We start from the raw sequence: 27,113 nt of genomic DNA, 5'->3' as shown, positions 1-27,113 counted from the left end.
ACCAAGTTTTAAAATGTTCACTTTATTATATTATTTACTATACGTAACAAGTATATTATTATAGTTATAATTATTTTTATATTTTTAAATTACATTATTATGAAGTTTAATTTTTGTTATGAAGAGGGGGGGTGATACATAAGTCGCCTCACCAAAAAAATACCCCCAAAGCCGCCACTGGTATTTCACTTAGTTTTGAATATATACTTTTATTGAATTTTCCCTACTACGGTGACTCAGTCAAAATGGATCAATACCATCGAAAACTGATTAACAACTGTATGTCTCAATTAATAAATGCTACTTTTGATTTAAAAACAATTGTTGATAATCTATTAGAAAACAATGTGATAAATGAATGGATGAAAGATTATATTTTGGTAAGACAATTTCATTTAATTTTATTCTTCTCTTACACATCCAAGTGTTATTTAGAATTTACAATTATTTAAATTTTTATTTGTTTTGTTGTAGGATCCCCAAGAAGATTCAGTAAAAAAATTATATGAATTAATTCAAGGACGGGGGCCAAAAGCATTTACAGATTTATGCAAAGTATTAAAAGAAACGAACAACATAAAAGCTTTCAACATTTTAATTTCATCCAAAACAAGGTGCCTTATATTTGTTTATATTTGTTTTACTAATTTATTCCAAATTTAATGAAAATAAGCAATAATATAATTTCTATTTTAAATTACAAATGAACTGTATTAGTTAGTCGATCTGTATACATATATATATATAAGATTCATTATTTTGTCATCAACCATGGGAAATTTTTTTTTAAATACGGAATAAAGAATGATTCAAACAAAACTATTGTTCATAAAAAAAGAAAATTCATGAATAAGATAATCAAGAGAAAAACCTATAAAATGTTAGGTATGTTTAGTAACAAGAGTACCTAATAAAGAATAAAAATGTAATGAGTATTCAGTTGACCCAAAAGATTCATTATTTGCTATCATTGAAATATTTTTTATTTTCAATTCCTAGTACTCGTATCTGTTGTATAGTTTATTTATTTGATACATTTCAATAAACAAGTAAAAATATATCTTTTTTTCAAGAATTGCATTAGTGTTTGAATTGTTCAAGAATTTATATAATAAAAAATGTCATACTATCTAAGTTTATTATAGTTTTTTTTTTTTACATGACTTATTAATTTAAAATTTACAAACATTTTGCAGTGAGAAAGGAGAACAAAAACTTAGTTCAATTAAAGTATTAGACGCTACGTTTGAAAATAACATATTAGAAGTGGATCAACCTTATGTCAAAATTCATCCAGAACGTAAACTCATGGATAATGATAAAACACTTTTACCAATTGGTGTATGTTTATTTTAGTACTTAGTTTTGTTAAATATTTAAACATTAAAATATTAATTTTCACAGACTTATCCAATGAAATCAAATCCTAAGGGTCATGCATTGTTTTTAAGTATTAATGATATAAAAGATAATGATGAAAGAACAGGATTAGATGTTAACATGGCAAACTTAAATAAATTATTTAAAGGCCTAGGATATATTGTTCACACAAAAGTAGATGTAACTGAAAAAGTAAGCAAACAAAATATAAGTTAAAGTATAAAAAGAAATTCTTTGAAAATATTGACTTTTAAATTTTCTTTTGTCTATAGGAAATTAAAAATGTTATCGATGCATTTGTAAATATATGCTATAGTGGAAAAGCTAACTCCATTGTTGTTTTTATAATGTGTCATGGTCATGCTGGAAAAGATGCAACCAGATTATCGGATGTATTTACTACGGATGGTTTTACTATTAATACTGACTGGCTCATTGAACAATTTGTAAATAAAGGCTTAACCATAAATATACCAAAGTTATTTTTTATTGATGCGTGTCGGTAAGGTGTACATAATTTTGTTGTGTTTTTAATATATACAATAAATACTTTTAATTATTGAAGAGGAAGAAACCATGAATTTGGCTGGAAATATTGTGATGGTGGAAAAAATTATTTACAAAATAGGAATAAACCTCCGTTTACAATTAGGAACCTCTATTATAGAGACGTGTTCATAGCATATGCCACACTACCTGGTAAATCAAAATTATTAATTATTATAAATACAATAATAAATTGATATAATGATTACTTATATTGATTTACTTATCATCTTTTCAACTGTTTTAAAAATAGTATTTTTCTTTTTTTTTTTAAAGGGTGTACTGCAAAACATGATCCTTTAGATGGGTCATGGTTTGTACAAAAATTGTGTCAAGTATTTCGGGAAAAAGCTTGTGATACTGATTTGTTTCAAATGATTCAATTGGTAAATAATACATTTTTACTTTAAAAATTATTTACACTATTATTATCAAGATGAATATAATTATTTTTTTTATTTCCTTAGGTGGACATTGAATTAGAAAAACTGAATAGCATTGAGCGTGGGTTTCAAACAGTAGAATGGATTTGCAGAGGTTTCAACAAATATTTTTACTTTAATCCAGGCTTATATGACGATAATTCAGATCATAATTGAATGACTACTTTAATCCTACAAAAGTTTATTTATTTTTATGTTATGGTTTGTAAATTATTTTATAATAATATTAAAGTATATTAATAATTTGTTTGTATTTTTTTTTCATTAAAATTAAGTATCAAAATCTTACCCATTACACGTTTTTTTTAAGTTATAATATTTCAAAATATAATACGCTTTATAAACTCCAAAATAATTATTTAAACAGTTATGTCCGATACTTATCACATTTCACATAATATACTGTTTATAAAATACTTAATTTGCTTTCTTATCTCATAAAAGTTGGTTAACATTATTTTTAATTATATCAGATACAACACTATTGTATTTGTTTATTGTAATATGTCATATTTCATTTTCATCTCATTTTTAATTTTTTTTTTTCTTAAAATGCCGATAAAAAAAATTTGGCTATTCAAAAAATTTAAAATTTAATACAAGGTTTATTATAAGTTGTACTTATCGTAGTAAAAAAAATCAGAAATCGTTAGTCACAATTTTTGTTTATAAGCATTTAAAGTTCAAATGTTTACGAAATATATTATAACCGCAAAAATCATTGACTGACAAATCATCTCCGTTCAGAATCGTTTTTCGTATACAATGATACCTGTCATTGTATTCAAATTTAACACATCCATTAAAGTGATCAGTGACCTACTGTCCATCTCTACTATACAGCAGAGCGATACCCAATTTTTAATTGCTTATCGTGGCTTCTAGTGTCTAATTATGGTATATTTGTATGTTATAGATGATGATGACAGTTGATAACATATTTTAGTCCACAGGACAATTCATACAGAGTTTATGAATGTAGCAGACACCCCCTCCTAAAAAAAATATTTTTAAATTATATTTATTTTATAAGTATATACTATATATATTTATATTTTAATTCAATTATTTTCAAGTAAATTTTATATCAATATTATGTATTACTAGTATAGTAATATAAGTATGTTTATGTGAAAGATAACATTGTAATTAGTTTTTAAATATCAATTTAAAACGATTCCAATGATGAATTATCGACATGATCACTACGACAATTTTATTATCTAATCTATCTGTGATATTTTTTTTTATATTTCTTCTTGCTCAACTTTTGAACATGACACGCAGATGGACGTAGTTCTGTAAATTCTGTTTTACCGTCAAATAATTGCATTGTTAATTTTATGGCACATGATACTATAACTTATTAGTGATAAGTTATTACTAATAAATTTGCAATTAATTACTCAGATTGGCATATATTTCATTAATTTGGGCCAGTTCTTGATTTTAGTCACGTTTGTAAGTTACAATTTATCAAACTAACTAATTATTAAAATTATTGTATTTTTAAATTTAAAATATTAGATTCTGAACAGAGTGATGAATGTATTGATTTTACAATGATGTGTGTTTTTTTTTTTAACACTTGCTACTATTGTAAGGCCATGTCATCTAGACATTAATATTTTACATAATAAATAAACAAGTCAAACATTAAAATAAACATTATTTCCTGAAAAGAGTAAATTTAATTATTGTTATTATAAGAAAATACATACATTCATACCTTATATTAAAAAAAAAATCATAATAGCTTCTTATAACGATCAAGTCACCACATTATGAATTAATATTTGAGGACCACAAACGACCTACATTATTTAATAGTAGTTCAGAAATAAATAAAAATTAATTTGATGATTTTTATTTTAATAAAAAACACTTAATATTAATTTTAGCATCAGATATGTTATATATTAAAAATTGTCTTAATATAGTTAAAAATATGTTTTTACTATTTTTATTAATGGTGACCGTTTAAAAAAAAATTAATATAAAAGCATAATTTTTTCGTTAAAAAGCGTTCCTTTGTATAGGTACTATTCTAATTAATTATTGTAATTATTTTCTTGTAAATGTATAAAAGTAATTATGTATTTTTTATAATTGTTTTTTGGCATGCTTAAAATTTTATTGGCACTTATATGTAAGTTTATATCAGTCAAAAAAGCATGGGAAAATCCGTGAGTTAATGAACATCTGTCTTCCTCTATTTGATATTTTTAAGGATTTAATGTTTGGATTAATGAAATGATTTTAAGATTTTACTTTAATATTTAGTGAGAAACAAGCTTAGCGATTTTTAAAAACTTTATGATAGGGACCACTAGGTTTTCATATTTTTATATTTATACAGTCAATACAAGGACCAACTACAGATATTCCAGTAACACCTGTCTGTTTCATTACATTTCACTCAATGACTGTTTAAGGAAATAAAATATATTTTCTCGTTTTAGTCGAATTTGTTGAAAATTTGATAGGAAATTCCTTCGATAATCCTGAACTCTGAGTCTCTGAAAACAGTACTTTGATGAATCATTTTTTTGTACATAGACGGACTATATAATAAAATTACGCTATATTACTTACGATAAAAATATAATTTTAACGATTTAATATTTAATTTAATATACATATGGTTTTCAGGACTAATTTAAATTATATTGAGCAGTATTAAAGTGTTATCTGTAATCATTAAATTTCGTGTAAACAGTAAACATGTTTTGCGCAGTGCAAATATATTTTATCATGTCTCACGTTATATAGTGATCACTATAGGGCTCGGAACTTAATGCACTTAAAAAGTACTAAATATGCATGCACTTATGCGCTTAAAAAGTACAAATATGCACTTATATTTTATTTTTTTGCAGAAATATTTTATAAAATATTATAAACGCGGAAAAAGCGAAACAATAAAAATAATTCTGATTTTTAATTTTTAATCATAATTTAAAAAAAAAAAAATACGATAAAAGAATATCTAATAATATCTCTTAATATTAATGTATTTATTTTTTTATTTACGAATTATAATGATACTAAATCTTCATAAATTATAAAATATGCTCTAAAAAATTGTAAAATTAAGAAATATGCAAAAATATGCACTATAAACTTTTGATATGTTTTTCGTAGTGTCTTAGAATGAATTTATAGTTCACTTAGCAATAAATGATTCAAAAAAAAAACATGCAAATGGAACAACTTCCGAGCCCTAGTAATCACCAACATCATATTAAATGTATAATGTTATATCGTAATGAGTAACTAAGCAGGAGAAGAAATATAATTAAGAACAGAAGTTTGTAGATTAATAAAATCTATAAATATTACGCTACACGCCAGCGACAATATTATAATATAATTTTCAAAATAAACTACAAAATATGGTTGAAAATTATTGATTGTATATTGACTTTTTGCAACTATCTAATGTAAAAATATGACATAATTTTTCTATTTGTAAAAAATCGATTGCATAACTTTATGTGTCCTTCGAAAAATCAACCTTCCCACATGGATGAATACGGGTAATTTTTAACAGACATAAAATAAATGACAAATACATAAGACCCATAATACCTTCTATGGGTCCCATAAATTGACTATGTATACGGGCACATTATTATTTATTACACGTGTACCACGTCTACACACATTACATGGTAGGTATTAGACGAGAACATGAATCGAACATAATATAATACGTAAAAATAGTTAAACCGTAAAAATTAAATACAACTGTCCCATATTTGTATAAAATATAGTATCCTACCACCAGGTGCAGACAGACATTCACGATCGCAATCCGATTTTTTTGGTAAACTTTCAAATAAATGTGAATAATAATTATACATAATTAAAAATGAATTTTAGCACAGTCAGTAAACAATAATAGTTCATACAGATTAAAAATAATATGGTTACCTATAATAATTGTCTTTCTTCACCATTGCTATATTTGTATAATTAATTTGTGTTGAGTATATATTTTGCTATAAACTTTTAAAACCAGCATTAACTATTACGATAAATAACTCATCCAAATTCATTAATAATATTTTAAAATAAAGTGCTCGTAGGATCGGTTTGAAGATTATTGACATTTAACATGACACCACACTACATAATATTATGTTAATAATATAATAAAATAGATACATTTTAAAATTGTAACAAACAAGAATATATTTTTTTTTCACTAAATATTATACGTGTATACGACGACCACGTACTAGATTAATCCGAACTTTAAGATATCGAGAAATATTTGCTATAAATTTCGTATATTTAAATAAATGATTTTCGACCGATGGTTGACTGATATAGTAGAGCCGTAAACACAACTAACAAGTATAGGTGCCTTATAATTAATAATCGACGAAAGTTTTATTCTATTAATATTTGGTTAGTATATGTGGCAGATAAATACTTATTTGTCAACAGTGAAGGTTCCAATTTACATGCATTTAAAACGAAAACAACGATTTCTTAAAACAATAATAATGTAAAATCAAGAAAAACGTAGAAAACACGCGGAATAGTTAATTATTATATTTAGTTGAAGTCTCTGTGCATATTAAGGACTTTATTCTTCAGTACTTCTTCGAAAATACACAGTAAATTGATATGATGATCTGTGAACGTCTGATTTCCGTTGATTAACGATATGCACTCTAGGTACTTGTTAATGATAATTCCGAGCCGGCTTTTGGCGGCAAGGAATTCAACCGTGTCAAGTATTTTCATTAGATGATTCATATATTTGTCTATAATGGTGATTATATCTTGTTGTAGTTGCTCGTCGATGACACAGTTCTTATTCGGGATGGGATAATGAAGTATCTTCCGCATGTACGTAATAAATTTGCTCATGTCATCCAAATCCACATTGGACTCTAAGGCCTGCAATTCATTTGAAATCGGGTATTGATATAATATTATTCGTAGGTACCTAATAATGCATTAAAAATACTTGAATTCAAAACGTTTAGCTGCGTGATTACCGTTATCAAATTGTTCAGTTTTATTGGTCTATGTCTCAAAACTTTTGTCTCCACGCATATTTTCTTCTGAGCACAATCCTTAATGTTATTTTCCTTCGTAGAGTTCCTGTTCACCTTGGCTATAAGCTTTTCGATATTTTCCTCGTCAATAAGTACAATTTCAAGGTAGCTGAGGTTATTGAAAAACCACTGGTATCTTTTTAGCTTACAAAAGTGAAGCCATTTGGTGAATGCCCCATCCATGTCCTGATCAACGATCGTCGTCTGGTCACCCAAAATATTACGCCTATGAGCGGCTACAACCATTTCGAGATGGTTATTACCAAAACATTTCACTGAAATAAAAATTGTACATAATTTTAAATGATAACGCTTTATAACTAAACAAATCAGTCTATGAGTGTGTTTAATAACTCTTACGGTCGAAATTAGGAAGATCGTGCAGAGGATTTAAATGTAAGTGTTTGATTTTCTTCCACACACGTGCGTCCTGTTTATGTTTTTGTTCTTGTTGAACACTTTGGATATCCAGGGATTCGGAAAAGTCGATTTGAGTTCGTTTGAAATAATCTTTCCAGTAATCATCCATGTCCATGTAGCAATTATTATCGTTGGGCAGTTGTTTTACTTGTTCAACAAGGTGTTTCAAAAGTCTAAAATTAATTAAAATATACTATCATAAAGGAAATGTCTTTAATTAATAATTAAAAAAGACGAGTTACACAGTTTATATTTATTTTTATAATTATAAATTTTTGCAGTTAAGTAGTTGAAATATTATAGTTATCAACTATTATACCTATTTTATTTAAATATAATTTATAACTTGTTACTCTTATTTTTATAAATCTATACATGTACATATATGTAAATATTGTACACCTTATTCAGGGACGTCTTTACGATTTATGCGGCTCGTGAGTCATGATAGAGTAAAACTGTAGTGCCTAAATTTGCATTATAATCAGTGACATATTTAACTATTATACTACTATATAAAATTTTCCAGAACTCCTAATTTAAAACTTATGACTTTTTTATTTATAAAATTAAATTAATTCAACACTTTGGAAAGCTTATGCTTACTGTCACTAGTTACTTATATGAATATAAAAAAAATTCTTAAAACAAATTGCCAATGCGCATCGGCTGAGTTATAGATGTTGGCAACGCACACAATACGTGATCATGCTGTCTGTTGTCTGTACTACATGACGAATAATTAAAAAATGAATATTATTATCACACTATCAAAAAAATAGTTTAATGACCATATTATGAGAAAACGAGGTTAATGATTTTATACATTTTTAAATAGCTGTAAAACAAAAAGTATTTTGACTGAATTTACCTTTTTTTTCGGTATTAGTATAGTGGACTGAAAGTCTAAAGTATCAACTATTTTAATAAATTTCAATTCAATAGTGTATTATTTTGAGATACTTAAAACTTAATACAATATTTAAAATACAGTACGAATCTATCAAAAATAATATGATAATAAATAAGTTATTTAATAACACAGCCTAATATTTATTTTGATATAACGATATAATAATATTAATACAATAAGCCAATAAATAGTAATACATAATAAAATATATCACAAATAAGCTTTCAACTTTTTAAATCAGCAAATTTATAATTAATATCAATGATATCATCATATTTTAGTTTAACGGTACTTATTGTAGCGACGAGCTATCGCTGTGCCATTATAATTATTCAGAAAAATATCGTATATTAATAGGTACCTTCCTATAGTATCTACCTATCTGCCACCAAAAATATAACCCAAATGGTAACATCATATACATATGCAATTTAAATATATAATATATTAATATAAATTTTAAACATTAATCATTAAGAGAATTTACACGACTAAGATGATATATTTTTTACTCGTCGACTTTAATTTTTTATTGTATGTATGAAAATGCGGGACTAGTGGTGCCGCGGCGTTGTCATAACTACGTCATAACTGTACATTAAAAAAAAAAGACTGTCGTTCAAATCCACACACTTTTATACAAAAAATACGCATTGGTAGTTTTCCAATAATCAAACCATTCAATAGCGCACGTACCAATATATGTAACAATAAGACACATATTTATTTAAAATCACATTATTTGAACGCAGTTGTTATCAAATTTAATCAAAATCACAAAATAATAATCATTGCAATTATTGATTTATTTTAATATAATATTTGAAAACATTAGGATGCACAATGCACATTTATTTCAATTTAGATATTTAAGTATAATAGTATATGCATACTTTATTTTACCTTATTATAAATTTAATTATTTTAAACTAATATAAAAATTATTAGATCTCATGTATTAAATTAATTTTACAACGATTTATTAAACAACTATAAATGTTTAATTTTTAACTATCTATTAAATGTGAGCCGTTTTTAATTATTGACCCATCAAATTTCCTTTTTAACAATAAAAACAATTTGTGGAGTATCGAATGGTCTAAAATGTGTCGTTATGAATAGTGCGGTGAAATACAATTACGCTCGAGCTGCATGCGAAAAACGCGGGTGTATGCAATTTGCGCAAAAAACAACCTAAAGAAAAAAATATGTATATCATTTGCACCATATCTGAAAATTAATTTTGTTAATTTGTGCTACTTTTTCAGGTTAAGTCTGCGTCACATAAAACCTAATAAAAGGGTAGTTTGTAATTTTCGCTATCTTGTACCTTAAAAAATTGTAATTTGCGTCATTATTCACCTTATTCAAATTGTAATTTGTGCCACTTTCAAATAACTAAATAATTTTTACAGAATAATATATTGTATTTTTAATCATGGATCAATCAAGTTCATTTTAATAGTTATATATTCCTAGAAAATTATTAAAAATGATTAAAAAGAGTATTATTTTATAAGTACAGTTCCTGTTATTAAAAAAAACATATAAAAAACAGTCATATTATAATTATAAGTAAATTTGTATAATTAATACGAATGTGTGTACTGACTAGCACTATTGAATCTATTTTACCTTTTTACCTGAAAAAAATACACCACGATTATGCTCGAGTCTATAATATTACCTATATTGCTCTTTTAACATTTTTTCAATAAACTATTTAAAAGTACAGTTGACCAACTTCGAGTGTACTAAGTTCGACTGTATACTTTATTAATATATGATATTATAAACTTTTGACAAATTTTTTTTCATAAACGTATTTTCCCAATATAATATATAAAATAAATACTTATATAATTTTAGTGATTTTAGTATTTATTTTATACATATTTCAATATTTGGCAAATATTTTTATCAGAAAAAATATGACATATTATGTTTATAATGCCAATAAGGGGAATAAGGACGGTTTTAGTCAATTTGCAACAAAATTGACATAAAATATATACAACATGTGTAATTTGCACCAAAATTAAAATCAATTATGTTTTCGATAGTATCTCGATAGTACCAACTTACAAGTTTCTATACCCTAATATAATTTTAAGATATATAAAATAAGTTCTAATTTATAAAATAGCTGGGCTTATACATATATTGCTGTAAGTTTATATAAAATCGTATGATTATGAATATAAAAAAAAGTCATTCGTATCTATCTAGTCTTGAGGTCAACGAGGATATCAAGGAATAATCGAATATTTCAAAATCGAATATTAGATAATCGAACAAATAAATAATCATTTTTGTGTAAATTATAAATTCTATTTTTGACTACCTGAGAGAGGTGCAAATTACATACCCTTATTTTGGTGCAAATTAAAACACTATTTTCAACTACCTGCAGTGGTGTTAAATGCAAATTACATATCTTTAATTTAAGTGCAAATTACAAACTCCCATAAGGACAATACCTATATTAGGTATAGGCTCGAGTGCAACCATCATGTTTATTTTGCCGTATCCCGTTTGTCCCCTTTTCATTCCTCGGTTCATTTCCCCGCAAAAATCTTAAATTGTTTTTATTTTATAACATGGTTATGAATTTTTGATTTGTAAAGAGGCACAGTGAAATATTTATCATTTGAAACGATCTGAATTCTGAAGTTATAGATTAATAAATCCCCAATAATTAAAAATAAAATAGTAAGAATAATGTGTCCAAGCGGCGATAACTGCAGAGTCAACAACACAATACACAATCAGTGTCGTATGATCATTGGCGGCTTGAATCTCTAAAACTTTAGGTGTAAGTTTGAAGCTTCATATGCTAACCCACCAACTAAATTTACTAGGATCGATACAACATATTTAGTTCGGCTTAAGTTACATTTTTCTATTGCTTTTCAATTAATTATAGATAAACTTATTTTACCTTTAATGACTAATCTTCTATTATGATTAAACCTAACCGAGTTTAAAAAAAAAATGAATTAAATAATTTGGCGAAATTAAACAGCTGCAAAATGGGAGCTAACCTGTTTGTTACAGGGAGAAGGGTAAAATAGCTCAATTGTGTTGCAATCGTTACACCCGAATAGTGTATAATTTTAACGACGCCCCTCAAGGGTAAGGTTCTCGCTCAACAAGCCTTAAGGATCGTCCTGACCTTATTACACGTTATACCTTTTTTATTGTTATATTGTCAAAATCCAAATGGTACTTATAAAATAAAAATGGAGTATATTGTTTGAAATAGTGTACTTATACATTGGAGACAAATGTACTTACTCGTGTATGTTTTTCAAAGATGGAGATTTCTCAATCAAATAGCATATTTTTACTACCTCCTCCATGTGAGTTCCATTTTCTATTGTGCGGCAAAGCATATGCTTTAAATTATCAAAATTTTCTTCTTTAATCATCATGTCATCGTTTTTAACTAATAGCAATGCTTCGTGAATTTTTACAATTGAATTTGACTTATTAGAACTGCTTAACCATTCGGAGATTTTGTTCGGATCGTTAGCTTCCAGTTCTCTTTTATTCATCTCCCTAAATAGCATTGAGTAAATATCGGGATAATCATATGACAGATCATCGAGTGATTCAATCAGGTGTTCGCGACGTTGTTCGTCTGATTCGCATTGAACTAATGCCTCAGCAAGTTGTTTCATAGTATATCTATCATAACATTTAAAAATATATATAACCTATGTATCAAAAAAATAAAATGAAAATACTGCTAAAAAGTAAGAAGTTATTAATATCGTAAATACAATTGTAATTTATAATAATACATTTTATATAACTGTGTTAACAAAAAAATGCATTTATATGTAAGACCTAATCCTCTTTACTACCCAAAACTATACTATATTTATAAGCTTTTGCATACGCTAAAATAATATTATGTTCACTGTTCACAGTTATAACATACCTAAAATACAATAATATGTTATATAAATTATAAATCCAAAAATCAATGATTAATATTATTTTAATGTTAAAATAAATTAATGAACATATGTTAACAGTTATAACAATAATTTATTCATAATTGTTATGTGAATATTTTATTTTTATAAATAAAAGTAATAAATTTATTTTCCAATTAAATAATAAACGACTTTAAAAAAATATATTTAAAGAAATCGGTAGTACTAATTTGGAATCGGTGGTATCTCATCCAAGAATTTCATATATGTGCTTATAGACTGACTAGCAAACGAAATAATTTGGTACATACATAAACAATAACTAGAGGTATGATTTTGATGAACTAAAAATATAGAAAATGACTTAAAAAATGCAAGTTTAATTTACAGTAAAAAAATTTATAGAATTATTAAAAATAAATTAAAAAGTAAAATATAAAAAATATAAGCATTAGATTCGATGAGTGTGTATGTAATAAGTATTAATAACGAGATAGGATGTTGATTATTATTTATTAGTTATAAACTCAGAACACTTGTAATAACAAAAATCTACCAATAATAATAATACAATTATTTTTTGAACAAATTTTATTAAAAATCTAAAATTCGAGAAAATGCTCTATATTGTACAAAAATTAGGTACTAAAAATATAAAAAATGACGTTGTAAACCAAAAAATGCTTAGTAAAATAAGTATATTCTGAATCAATGGAGCATTAAATGAATAATTATTAGCAATAATAGTATTTTATAGAATCAAAGGAAAAAAATGGAAAGTCGTCAATATTCTATCTCTATAGTAATAACAATACATAATAGAATTTTAAACTAGATAGAGCTAATACTTAGGAATAATTAATTTGTATTAATAATTGTGAAACTATTAATAAAACTAATTATTTATGCCCAATGCTGTTTCGTCCATAATATTTCTATGTAATTCGTCTAAGCGATTGTCCAAGTAAAGGTTATTAGTTAATTATTATATAGACTCTATTATAAACGATTTTTTTTTATCGGAAATGTGATAGAACCCAAACATTGAAAATAAAGATACAAAAAAAATATTGTTTATTTTATAACAATGAAACATCAAATTAACTGCCACATACTTAATATCATGTCACTCGCTTATCACTTATTTATTAATTAGGTAAATTAATATTTACCTAATATATAATATTGTATTTTGTTTACTGAGCTTAAACGGATATAAAAGACAAAAATACTTCAATATTCAATGCAAGATATTAAATAACAAATTTCGATAATGAATCATAAACCCAACGTTTTGCCAGTAGGGTGTGCATTTCTGACAGTAGACATGGTTACGAGTAAAATATGAAGTTGACCAATACGCAATAGATACGCGTGCTACTGCATAGTCCACAAAGATTAGAAAATAAAATGTAAACATCAAAGTTATTGGTTTGATTACAGTGATTAAATATATCACGGTTAAATAATTTAACACTAACGACAGCATGCATTTTAACAAAATTGAAATAGAAATACGCCAGCTATGACATAATTATATTATAATCACTGTAAATCGCTTGAATTCAAATATGTTTAATGAATATATTATTAGAATATAAAGACTTAATTTTATTATTAATTAATAGATATTGAATTTTGAAACAAAATAAATCGTTAAAAAGTAATTTATAATTGCAAAAAAGCATATTTTATTTATTTGTTTGAATATACAAAAAAAAAAAATTCTTCTATTTATTCCTTTTTAAAAACATTCTTTTATAAAACTATAATAACCTGTATTTTTGTAATTATTTTATTGTTCACGTAAATATTAATTATATTAAAAATAAAATAATTTCAACGATTAACATGGTAGGCTAGTACTTGACTAATATAATGCAATAAAAGAAATTATAGATGACATTTTTGCGAAAAACTATGCAAATCACATCATTTGGATCATACTCCCTGCTCAAATAATCATAATATTATGTTATAAAATCCGAGCATTATTAATTTTATATATGAGTTTAACAAAGAGTCTGAAAAAAAATATTATTGTTAATATTTAATTTCGTTACTATATTAAATTATCATTATGTAGATATACCGACTTTAAAATTAAATCAGATTGACAAAGTCAGTTTAGACCACGATGTAATGATAAAGTATTATGCAAAATTAAATATATTCATTGACTATTAGAAGCCTAAACATACGCGAATAGATAGCACACTCCGACGATAAAATTGCAGTCTGACTGAACGGCATCAACATTATACTGTTGGGACATCAAGAACATTTTATCCACCTGAGCAAATAATAAAGCTTAAATGTTAATAAATTACGTGCAAAAAGTTATCACCCCAAAATCTTGTTTGAAAATTAAGTACTCGATTCCAAAATGGTTTTTAGAATTTGAAAATCATTTGCTATCCCGTCAAAAAAATTGTTTTAGAGGGGATGCCTTCATTTACGTCTTTTTTATGTTAAAATAAATATTGATATAATTTATAACTTCAAAATAATAAATGCCCTAAACTTCATATAATCGCCTCAGTTCCCTTAACAGTACCTATTTTTGTAGTTTTGTTATCTACTTGCTGATTCATTAAATAAATCAGTAAAATATAAACATTGTGAAATGATATAATGTATCACACGGAATTAATGTCAACATATTACTTATTCAATATTTCAAAAATAATAGTAACAAATGAAAAAATATTTTTACACTAACAAAATTGCAAAACCACTTAAAATTGTTTGGGGCAATTGCTACCTTAAAGAAATATGCTCATGACGCCACTGAGTCCATACGTCCAGGTTGTCCAGCTAATTTGTCAAGCAATTATTACCAAATGACTGAATTGGCGCGATTAGCCTTTTTTTTTAAGGTCAAGATAAAGAGGAGATTGCCATTTAACGTTATAGATATATTCGTGAATCTATAATACGTTTATACATTTCATATTTCCATAAACGATGCATAAAACATGACGTTAAAAGTTTGCTGCTTTTTTTGAAAAATAACTCAAATATTATAATATTTATAAGATGTTATCTACAATTTTTTAAATAAATGTTTATAAAATATCTTCTAATGTGAACATAACTCTTACGTTATGTTTTTTCCACTTGCAAGTTGCAGCCTAGCTTTTTGAGACATTTGAACTTATGGCATGATCCATTACAAAACAAAAATATTATTGAATAATGTCATGTCAATATACACTATTTTTTTTTATAAAATTTTAATGAATATAGAAATCGCCCTGATGGCCTTAAACCAGATTTATTAATACAAAAATACAAATTATTGGGTATTGCGTACTTACGGATCGAATTTTTGGGGTGGAGGCCGCGTCCTTTACTAAACACACTTAGATCTGAAGCATACGATGACACTTCGCAATTTGGTCGGTCCTTCAGCATTCGAGTTCTGTATTAGACTGCAGCAATAGATACGTATTATTAAATAAAAAATTAATATATATGTGTGTGTCGATCAGATGTTCATTCGGCGGCACACCCAAATACTATATAAATGGGCGGCGCTCCGTAATCGTACTACCTGTGTACTAAGTAGTTATGGTCTTATAGACAGGTAATAACTGCACGTCATAAAATCGCACTGTACATGCATTTCCATTGTATAACATGAGCCAACGAGTCCAAAATCAAAGGCACTCTCAACACGAATATGAATGACAAACAGCGGTATGTCCCTTTTATAATATACCTATTATATGGGCGAAGTTTCAATTAAAATTCGATCGGTACGGCACTGTCTTTTACAATAGTTATAGCGGTGCGTGGCGTTATCGACCGCCTGTCTATACAGTCCACTTCTACGATCGTTGACGTTTATGCCTCTTCACATGGCTTAAAACATATAATAAACACGGTTTTTTAATCGATTAATAGATATACCTGTCGGGCGTGTTCAAACAGTGTTAAAATCTTAATATTCATACAAAACCAAGTTTTTTTAAAATTATTTTTGTAAAAAAAAAAAAATAATAAAAATCTACCTACTGTTCAGTACATGCTTTATAGGTACCTAACTTAAAAGTCAAATAGGGGCATGACATGACCTGTTCGTTAATAACATGACCATTTTCCATATATTCCCGTATTGTGACAAATAATGAAAACAAAAAACAATATAATAAAGTATTGACATAGTTTTCATCAGAGTTCAACGTACCCATCATCATGTAAAGAACCTAATTATTGTGCCACAAGCTCTTTTAAAAAAAATATAGTATATATGCATTGAGCGGCTCTGTAATGTTTCTAAGTCGCAAGCTCATCGAATTCAACTATATATAATAATATTCAGTATGTATTTGCGGTTCCGTCACTTATTATTACCTCGTCACTTATAACTACACGATATACATAAAATGCTATGGACTATTAATAAAATAACAAAATTCCGATTTCGCAGTAGTTTGCTTGCTTTGTAAAATCAGGCGCGGATCCATACTAAATTTACGGGGGGAGTCGATATAATGTGCGTATCGTATTTTATTGGCTATCAAAAACAGACATCCTAAAATTTATCTGTGTGGCAAAGTTTACGGTGGGCCGTAGCCCCTTGCCCCTCCCCATTTGGACCCACGCCTGTGTAAAATGGATCAGTTATGGTTTGGTATGATTACGAACTGGGTCGTTTTTAAAAATTAATATTGTATATTTGTATAAACAAATAAAGAAAAGAAATGAAAATGTCACCTGGTGAGAAACTGCGACTTTATGAACAACAACAAAAAATAGCAGTTTTTCATGCGTATAACGTAAAATCATATGAAATAATTTATTAAGTATTATAATTTATCATCATCTATTCTGTTAATTGTTTCTATAATATGACGACTGCAGTATACTATTAAAATTACTCTATCTACTGATAGAAATATGACACCTACCGACATTTTTCATTTTGGAGAAGGGGAATTATGAAATTTTTGTTCATAAAACAATTTAAGGGGCCTCGCTACTGCCGTCAATTTGAGCTCAAAAGACGTAAAGTTTTGACAAAATTAAAGTTAGTTTAAGATGTCCGATTTTGATTCTAAAAAAAATTCTGAACTCAGCAGAAAATTGTCTATAGGTCGTACGGAATACTTTGTAAAAATTAAATCTTATATTCTAATGAAGTGGTTATAAAAACTTGAAATTATGAATTTTTTCAAAGCATAATATTAAAATCAAAACCAGAATGTTTCGTACAATCTACAGACATTTTTCTGATGAATTTAAATATTTTTTCAGTATTAAGATCAGACAACGTTAACTAACTTTAATTTTGTCAAATCAATAAGTAAGTTGTCGTAAAATTCGTATAGTGAATTTTTATTGTTATCGAGTTATTGTCGTTATTGACATGTGCATGCGCGTACTCCAGCCGGTACCCGCATCGTATCACTCACACTAATAAGTAATAATCATTTACAACTAACACATAGATCTCGGGCGGCTAAGACGAGATTATGAATTGCCTAAATGATGTCCCTTAAATAATAACCGTAGCGAGGCCCCTTAATTATTTGTTATAGTTAATTTATTTTAATATTATGTATTATGATTACTACAAGTATAATCATAGATGAATTCATAATTTCCTTAGTTTTATTATCATATCGATATTGTTAATGATTACGACTTCGGTAGTTAAGTACATGATTAATCCATTAAATTACTCGTGTATGCACAATTTATTTCTCAATCTTCAACTTGCTTTTGTCTATAGAAAATAAGACAAAATATATCAATTAAGAGGATATCATACCTATATGTTATATTGTATTGCTTCCATCTCAATAATACAATAATACACAACCAATAGGAAAAATTATATTTAAAAAAAAATTCATGTTCCTCTGTCAATTTTAACCTATAACTATATTCAAAGGTCAGAACATTATTTTAGCTCCTCCCCTCCCCGTGAAGTTTTTTTCAATAATTAAATTTTGAAATATATATTTAAAAAATTTTAAAAATGTACAATCGATAAGGATTTTTTTATTCAATAGTGTTGTTAAAAGGTATACCTTATCATAAGCAAAACATTTTTCCACAATTTAAAAATTGCATAAAGCGACACTGAAGAGTACCTCTTTCCACCCATTATGAGTGTATGGCAGTGACGTATACAAGATGTATTCAAAAAGTATAAATTATACAAAAAAAAAGTATTAATAACACGTGACATGTCTAGTATTTTAGCTAAATAATAAAATGTTTATAACATTTTGTTATTTTTAAGTATGACGTGAAACTTTTAATAATTATTTTAATATTAATTAATATATATTTATTAGCTCAATATTAACAAAATTGTCTATCCACATTATATGTATGATAACTACTGACACATTGTCGGTGAAATCAACTGAAATTTATTTCGTGTTACAACTATGTCACTACAAATTTGTGCAGTTGTGTCACCACTTTTTCAGTAGGTATCTGTAGGTATTCAGTAGGTTTCAGTAGGTATATTCGTAACACGTATATTCTAGAAACTGTTAGTGATACACTTCAAAACGGGATTGATAAATTGGGTATATTCCCTGGAAAATAAAATAGTCAGTAAATTGAGTGCTGGAAAAAAATGTTAGTACCTACGTTAAATGTAGTATGGTAAATTTCATAATTGTGGTATAAATATATTGCATAAATGGTATAAATAAAATATATATGTAATTTAATAAACAATATTGAATATATGCTATAAATAATTAAAAATGATGTAATGTTTATTTATCTGTTGATGAGTAGAATTAATTGGTGTCCGTGCGATGTACCACTATATGTTCCTGTCCCGAACAGATACATCCTATGCAACATAACGTAGAGAATTATTCAAAAGTAAATTGTATGAATATAAAATATTAAAGTTTTATGTTTTTAATATTTTAGACCTAGTTGCGCCAATGATAGGTTATAGCCGTGACCCAACTTACCGATTTCAAAATGAACACAAACGATCGCGGACCGAATTTACCTTGCCCTGTTCAAAAATAATATTAATTTTACTATACCTATGAGAATGGATAACAATACAATCGCTAAAAAACTATAAATAATATTTTAACTAAATTTATTAAAATGTAAACTGTGGGTGGGGGCCCCACAAAAATGGACACCAAAACGATAAAGTGAATATCATAATTTATTATATAGGTATATAATATACGCGTATGGAGTTATAATTTACCGTCTGAATCGTCTGATTTACGGCCCGTGACCCGCAAAGTATTTAATTAAAACGGATCTGCGTACGTAGTGAAGGTCTCAACATTATGTCGTTACTGTTCGGAACACCGATAAGGTGAAAACGATATAAGATTATGATACGTCCGATATCCGTCGATATGGATATTATAAAACTTTATAGTTATAGTATAAGTGTGACCGCGACAACTAACGGTCGTTATCAAATATAATAAGACAATAAATTATACTCGAAAATAATTACTAATAAAATATACTTAATAAATTGTGCTATGTTCATATTATAAGTGACATTTAAAGTGTATTTATATAATCCTTTTTTGTTAAGTTCCTTTTCTTCAAGTTCCAAATAAAAGATTTTTTTGTGATATAAATAAAAAAAAGTGGGTATCGCTCTGCTGTATAGTAGAGATGGAGAGTTCACTATAATGGATGTATTAAATTTGAATGCAATGACGGGTATCGTTGTATACGAAAAACGATTCTGAACGGAGATGATTTGTCAGTCAATGATAATTAGTTGGATATATTATATTATTACCTATATTTAAATTGTAATATATCGTTATTTTACGCGATTTCGTAAAAAATTAAATTTCTTAAGCTCATAAAATTTTTTCTTTATCGACGCTAGAATTTTTTTTTACAATTACTTAAAGGAAAACTTATGGATAACCTTGTATTGGATTTTTGAACCTTAAGTATAAATTACAACAATTTTATGAATTTTCAACTTCAAAATTCCTTGCAAATTTTCGCGATTTTGGTATAATTCGTAAATATTTGAACTTTAAATGCTTATAAACAAAAATTGTGACAAACGATTTTTGATTTTTTTTTTACTACGATAAGTTCATTTTATAATAAACCTAGTATTAAATTTTAAAGATTTTTTGGTGAGCCAAATTTTTTTTTTATCGGCATTTAAAAAAAAAAACTTAAAAAAGTAAAAAATTTCAATTGTCTATAAGTAGCTTAAAAAAATTCTAAATATTTTTAAAATTTAATCGTGAATAGATAACGCTAATATAAAAATTTGGTGAAAATTTCAAGTATTTACAATGATTCGTTTTTGAGTTACAGCAAAATCAAAAAATCGATTTGGTCAAAAAGTGGCTATGCGTAAAAATTCCCGTTTTTCCGTAATTTTTTCAGGGTTTTTCTCGACGCTTTTGAAAACTATTGAAATTTTTTTACTTTTGACCCCTTCAAAATACCAACTAGATGAATTTTCCTTTTCAAAGAAGGGCTAAAGTCAAAAATCGAAGCATTATTACTACTCCAAAACGTGATGACAGACACTAAAGAAAATTAAAAAAAAAAAAAAACACACATCATTGTAAAATCAATACATAATTCATCACTCCGTTCAGAATCTAAAATTGTTTAATATATTATTATAATAACAATAAAAGTGTAGAACGTATGAAATTAAAAAAACTTAAACCTAATTTCCCGTTGCACAATTAAACAGTTACACTACACCATTAGTTACTTATGCTCATAAGCACAAATTGCATAACAATACACAAAATATTATCGTGTCGCAGTCATTTGAGTACAGAAAATAGAGTAATAGTTATTCTGAAGTGTCGCATGAATTGATTATTGATCTCATCCGGACACATACTACAGTTATCTTTATTATTGCTTGGTCGTGATTGAGTCCTCCAACGATCATGGTTAGCAAAAACGTACAATATTTGTTAAGTATATCATGGTAAATCTTAGTCTATACTCTATAGAGTAAACCTATAATAATTGGGACGTTTCAATTGAAATCAATTGTTTACGTTTTATTTTTTTATGGTTATTATAATGTACCATACAAACTCTTACTTGTATGAAGAGGTGCTCACAAGTGTAGTGCGTGCAAGTTGCCCGTGTTTTGAAATTCCTTCATAATAAATACATAAAAAATAATATTTGAAAGAATTATTTAATAATTTAATACTGTATTTTATTACTCACTAAATTGTATACAACGGATAAATGCGTTCAAACAAACAATACATTTTCATAACTTTAAAAATAAGACAAATCACAACATTGTTTTTACCATTATAAAATATAAAAGGGATAAAAAAAAAACATAAGAATAAAATTACAAATAATTAAATCAGATTTAAACTGTATTTGTTTTACATTATGGTATAGCGATACATCAAGACATATTTTAATACATATTTTTATAAATCGATATTATGTAGTGAAACTTCAATACAGCTAAATATTTTTGAGAATCAAATAAAATTAGAACCGAATTTATTTAATTATACTTGACAAATTTGTAAATGATATGATTTGTTTTCTGTCTTATAAGACTCTATACTTTACGTATAGTACAGAAGTTTTACTGTATATAAATTTACACTAAAAAGTATTTACCTATATTGAAGTAAGTACATATAAATAATACATCATTAATCATCATTACATAAAGTGGGGTTTTTTTTTTTTATAATAGAGGTAATTAATATTTGTACGTATCTTCTTATAAACATTAGTAATGATATAAAAAACCAAATAAAATATAATAACAATGTAGTCAGTATGTAGTTTTCACTGTTTTCAAGATCACAATTTAGATGGCTTATTAGCTAATAAACTAATATAAACTATACATTCAGGTTACTATATATCTATTAAATAATAGGAATCTATTAGTTTTACAAGTAAACGAATAATAATATGACGTTTACCTACTATTTAATGATAATGCTGTTTTTGACCTGGTACTATGATGTAATCTAACTTATACTCTTGAAAAAAAAACGAAACTGTTTCTAACTGTCAACGATCGTCGATAAAAATATTAAAATTATAAACTTAAATTTTTGAATAAATCATTATTTTATTTATTTTTAGTACAGAAGAGAAACGAATGTATTATTAATGTGTACAAAAATCACTACATCATTTTAAAATTGTTCATAATTAACTGTTTGTAAATTTTATTCAAATGTAAATTTAAAATAGATAGGTATCAGTGTATCACACAAATAAATCTCGACACAAAAAATAAATATTGATTAATATTGCCCACTGCTTGGGCGTATATCGTTTTTAAATAAAGATTAAATTCTTATATCTTAATTGTTACTAGACCATTAAAAAGCTATAATAATAATCACTTTGGATTTTTTCTCAAAGAAATATAAGGAAGCAAATTAAATTGCATATTATCAGTTATAAATTATGATAATAGTATACTCTACAATATTTTATCAAACTTAGATACACTCAACAATATTAATCACAAATTAAAGAAAGCCTCATAGAAAAATTGGAAAAAAGTGCCGTTTACAAACAATAAACATATAAAAAACATTCCATTACAAAATGGAAATTTCCCTTGGATTTAAAATGAAGAGACAAAGACGTAATAATCACCTAAGTCAGAATAGGACTCACAAATCTATCACAATCCTTCTTTATCACACAAGAACCAACCCTCATATGAGATATTATATCTGCACTTGCCGTACTAACAGGGAGTGTAAGAAATAATCAAAAAAGACTGCTGTGATACGATGGATGCCGCGATAACGTCATTAAATATGCACGAAACAATATAAATAAAAATAGTTATAATGATGTGCCGATGTGTGCGTGTATTTGACTGTACGTAGGCAATACGTACGAGTACGAATAAATTAGGTACACAGTAATATTATTATTACCGTCCCAATTATTACTTGATGAGTTACAATCTAAAACTTCAAAAATTTAAGAAATGACTAATTATATTTGAACATTTTTATTGAAATGAAAATAAGTGAGCACCGGTGGACACTGGGTCCGGGGTCATTTTCGGATAGGGGCCCAGGCGGCAAATGTCCGTTTTTTCCCGTTAAATCCGCCACTGGTGATTTACCTATATGTATAGAATAAAAAATCACAATGTGTCTGAATGCCCAAATTACACGAAATCGCGAAAAATTTTACAAGCTCAACGTTACGCATACTTGAGTAAAAAATCGTAAAGAGCGTTGTTTTATTTTATCTGTATATAATCTATATACTTATGCATTATAATAAACGATCGAACTCGAAGCCGGAAGACGCTCGTGGACGAAAGACAATAACACCCACGATGACTAAGTGTAAGATAAAACGATTACCAAATCCAAAAATCTTACGGTACCCCATTGGATGCAAACAACCGATTACCTAGTCAAAGCAACGATTTCTATGATACACGTGAAAGAGAGAAACGTGGCACGATGATATGTGCGTCGCGTCTTGTTCAATCAAAGCTGTACACGAACGGTAGGTACACCGACTGATGCACACATGTCAGATTTTAGATAAATTGTCTAAATTCATAATACGTCAAATTGGGTTATCATATATTTTGTTTAGTAGTTTCTCAATAATAAATTGTAATTTTTTTGGTGTCCGCGACGTCGCAATTTTTTATGTGACAGATAATTTATATTGATACAATATATCATTTAACTACATGTGTATTCAATATTTTGTAGTTATGATAAAAATATAATAATATTTACATCTAATAATTATTAATATTTATTAATAGAAGACAAATAATTGTAGAGCAGTGTTCAGGGAATTATAATGTTCATATAAATAACAGTAGTCAGTTATATAAAAACATTAATAAATAATTACGAAATATTCTTGCTTTTATCTTCATCCCGTTTGTTATTATTCAGTTAATTTTTCCATTTGAATAAAGTATTGAGCATAATTTGAACTGTATGTTGTGTAAAGTATAAAATAATCTTTATATTTTGTCTTAACATATTAAAATGATAAAGATAATAATTATGATTAGGTAGGTACTTAAAATTAATACACATAGACATTGAGATATTGACATCAATTAAAAAAACAAAATTAAACTTAACTTAACTTATGCGAAAAAGATGTACACATTTTGTATTGTTTTATAAATATATATACATAATATAAAGTATAGTTTTTAATAAAAATTAAAGAGAAATTAAATTACTTTTACAATATTATAAAAAGAAAAGGAAATAATGATAAAATGTTAACATATTTATTTATTTATGAAAGTATAACATCTGATTCACCGAAACACATACGTTTTTTTAGTAAAGTTTATAAAAATTCTTTTACATATGTTCTTAATGATTTAAAGGAGATTGCTAACAGTTAATTTTTAAGGAGTTCAATGAAGGCATTTTTTTAGTGTGTAGCAAGTGATCATTAGTGTGTAAGTGTGTTACTGTAGTATAAAAAAAAATAACGCAGCGTGGCGTCACAAATGAACGATAAATATGTCAATATCTATGCTCATTTGTATGTAATTTTTTTAAAATCATACCAATGAGACTAATAATGAGTTAAGATTCCTGAAAATGATTTTAGTTTTTATTAATATGTCTACTCGATATCGATCAGATCACATTTAAAAAATGTTTAATAATCAACACAGTGGTGGCTTTTTGAGTCCACAGTATAGGTATAAACAAATATTTACCACATTTCCATCATCATAAGTGACCACCCCTAATTCTTAATGATTTTATATTTAACTCAAGACTCAAGTCATTTATGAGAAATAAAAATCCTTTAAAACACGCGTATATGGTAGGTTGGTTGGTATACGGTATGCATTACAAATAATTAACTTGAAATGTTGATACTCAACAAATGTTCAAGAGCAATTTTGGTAACAATGATTATAATTTATTGACAAATAATAATAAATATTATAAGCTATATGTAGTGCACCGCTAAGACAAACGATTATTATAATTTTCCGAAATTTGATAAAGCTGATCGACCTTAATTAGGCATAAAAAAAGCAATTCATATCAATTTTCAGAAATTTAATTGAATCACTAGGTGTATGATTGTCAAAATATTAGTTCATTTTTTATTGAAATAACTGACCGTTTGCAATCCCCTTTAATAGTACATTGTTAAATTACAAAGATTAGCTTATTTGATGAAAATATACCTAAATTAGATTATTATATATTAAATTATTAATTATATTGTTATACTCTGTTTTTGTTTACAATAAAGTTATAAAAGTTATAAGTACAAGATTATTTTTGAGAAGTACAAGTTTATTATAATCCTATAATCTGTGGCGTAACTGGTTATGTAACGAGGAGAGGGGGGTAAACATAACAAAAATAGAAACTTTAACTTATTTATTCCTTTTTACACAAGTCTTAAAAACAATCGTCAATAGGTACTCTTGAACAAGGTAGGCATAAGCTAGGCTAACCCAATAGGAAGGTATCGTTAAATGCTTATGAAGTACAAAAGAGTTAATTAAAAAAATGCGCTAGCTGAGCATTAACTAGTTTAAAGGTTTAAGTTAAAAACTTGTTTGTTTTTAAACTAGTTAATTTATTTTCTAATTAAATTAAGAACTTAATCAGTTTAATATACCACGGAAATAACATGGTTACGGGGCGGGGGCGGGGGAAGCATACTTGGTGAATCAACCTGCATAGAACTAAATAAGTATAAAATATATTATATCAAACAGTTGGTCTTTATTTTACTGATTTAAGCGATTATAGGTTTTAATATTCAATCATTCAACTATGATATAATTTATATACAATTTATTATTAAATATTATACAAGTATAGTACCTATTTTATAAGTTAAGTGATTCTTTGGGTTTATTATATTATAGGTATGTTATATATAATATATATATATATATATATATATATATATATATATATATATATATATATATATATATTTAAATTCATAATAACTAAAAACTTTTTTTCATCAATTTTTTTTTTATAAAAACAACACAATTAACAATGTTTAAATTATATGAGCTTAATTTTTTTTTTAATAAAAAATTAATATGTTTTGTTAAATTTTTATTTGAATTTGAGACGTAAATAATTTAATAATTATGTAAATACGATATATATTGCTGCAGTTTATATTACAATAAAAATGTTTACTATAATTTAAGAAATTAGCAAGAATACAATATTTTTTTTATGTAAACTAAGTGAAGTTAATATGTTTTTCATATTCGTTTTAGAGTTAAATTTATTATTTGCATACTTCTAACTTAACAAACTTGCCTTAACTTAACTTAATTTAACTTGAGTTTGTTCTTTTTTTATTAACTTGCCTAAATTTCATAATAATCCTGTATTCATAATTTATGAAATAATTGTATTAG

The 27,113-nt window shown here is 26.4% G+C and overlaps 2 protein-coding genes across 2 annotated transcripts; one reads left to right on the top strand and one right to left on the bottom strand.

The window, feature by feature from the left end:
- The first annotated feature begins 186 nt into the window (after positions 1-186).
- On the top strand, positions 187-2,565 carry LOC132926744 (caspase-3-like). The gene is made up of 8 exons (XM_060991133.1): positions 187-380; positions 475-614; positions 1,197-1,341; positions 1,405-1,572; positions 1,653-1,882; positions 1,946-2,079; positions 2,203-2,312; positions 2,394-2,565. Exons 1-8 carry the CDS (start codon positions 246-248, stop codon positions 2,523-2,525), a joined length of 1,194 nt encoding a protein of 397 aa, XP_060847116.1. The 5' UTR covers positions 187-245; the 3' UTR covers positions 2,526-2,565.
- Positions 2,566-6,935: 4,370 nt separating this feature from the next.
- Positions 6,936-12,460, bottom strand: LOC132924993 (uncharacterized). Its single transcript, XM_060989428.1, has 4 exons — positions 12,075-12,460; positions 7,805-8,037; positions 7,385-7,719; positions 6,936-7,283 (listed from the first exon to the last, which is right to left on the bottom strand). The coding sequence occupies exons 1-4, from the start codon at positions 12,458-12,460 to the stop codon at positions 6,936-6,938; spliced, it is 1,302 nt and encodes a 433-aa protein (XP_060845411.1).
- Between the last annotated feature and the right edge of the window lie 14,653 nt (positions 12,461-27,113).

This window comes from Rhopalosiphum padi, chromosome 3 (genome assembly GCF_020882245.1).
Source record: "Rhopalosiphum padi isolate XX-2018 chromosome 3, ASM2088224v1, whole genome shotgun sequence".
Classification (NCBI taxonomy): Eukaryota; Metazoa; Arthropoda; class Insecta; order Hemiptera; family Aphididae; genus Rhopalosiphum; species Rhopalosiphum padi.
This window is presented reverse-complemented; position numbering and strand designations above follow the sequence as displayed.

What these genes read in the sequence shown, in the direction of transcription:
- LOC132924993 (XM_060989428.1), bottom strand. Translation starts at nt 12,460, where the DNA reads ATGAAACAACTTGCTGAGGCATTAGTTCAATGCGAATCAGACGAACAA. An exon ending in TCTTTGAAAAACATACACGA is followed by an intron (nt 8,038 to 12,074) that starts GTAAGTACATTT and finishes AATTAATTTTAG; the next exon opens with ACTTTTGAAACACCTTGTTG. An exon ending in AACTGAACAATTTGATAACG is followed by an intron (nt 7,284 to 7,384) that starts GTAATCACGCAG and finishes AATGAATTGCAG; the next exon opens with GCCTTAGAGTCCAATGTGGA.
- LOC132926744 (XM_060991133.1), top strand. Translation starts at nt 246, where the DNA reads ATGGATCAATACCATCGAAAACTGATTAACAACTGTATGTCTCAATTA. An exon ending in AAACACTTTTACCAATTGGT is followed by an intron (nt 1,342 to 1,404) that starts GTATGTTTATTT and finishes TAATTTTCACAG; the next exon opens with ACTTATCCAATGAAATCAAA. An exon ending in AAGTAGATGTAACTGAAAAA is followed by an intron (nt 1,573 to 1,652) that starts GTAAGCAAACAA and finishes TTTTGTCTATAG; the next exon opens with GAAATTAAAAATGTTATCGA.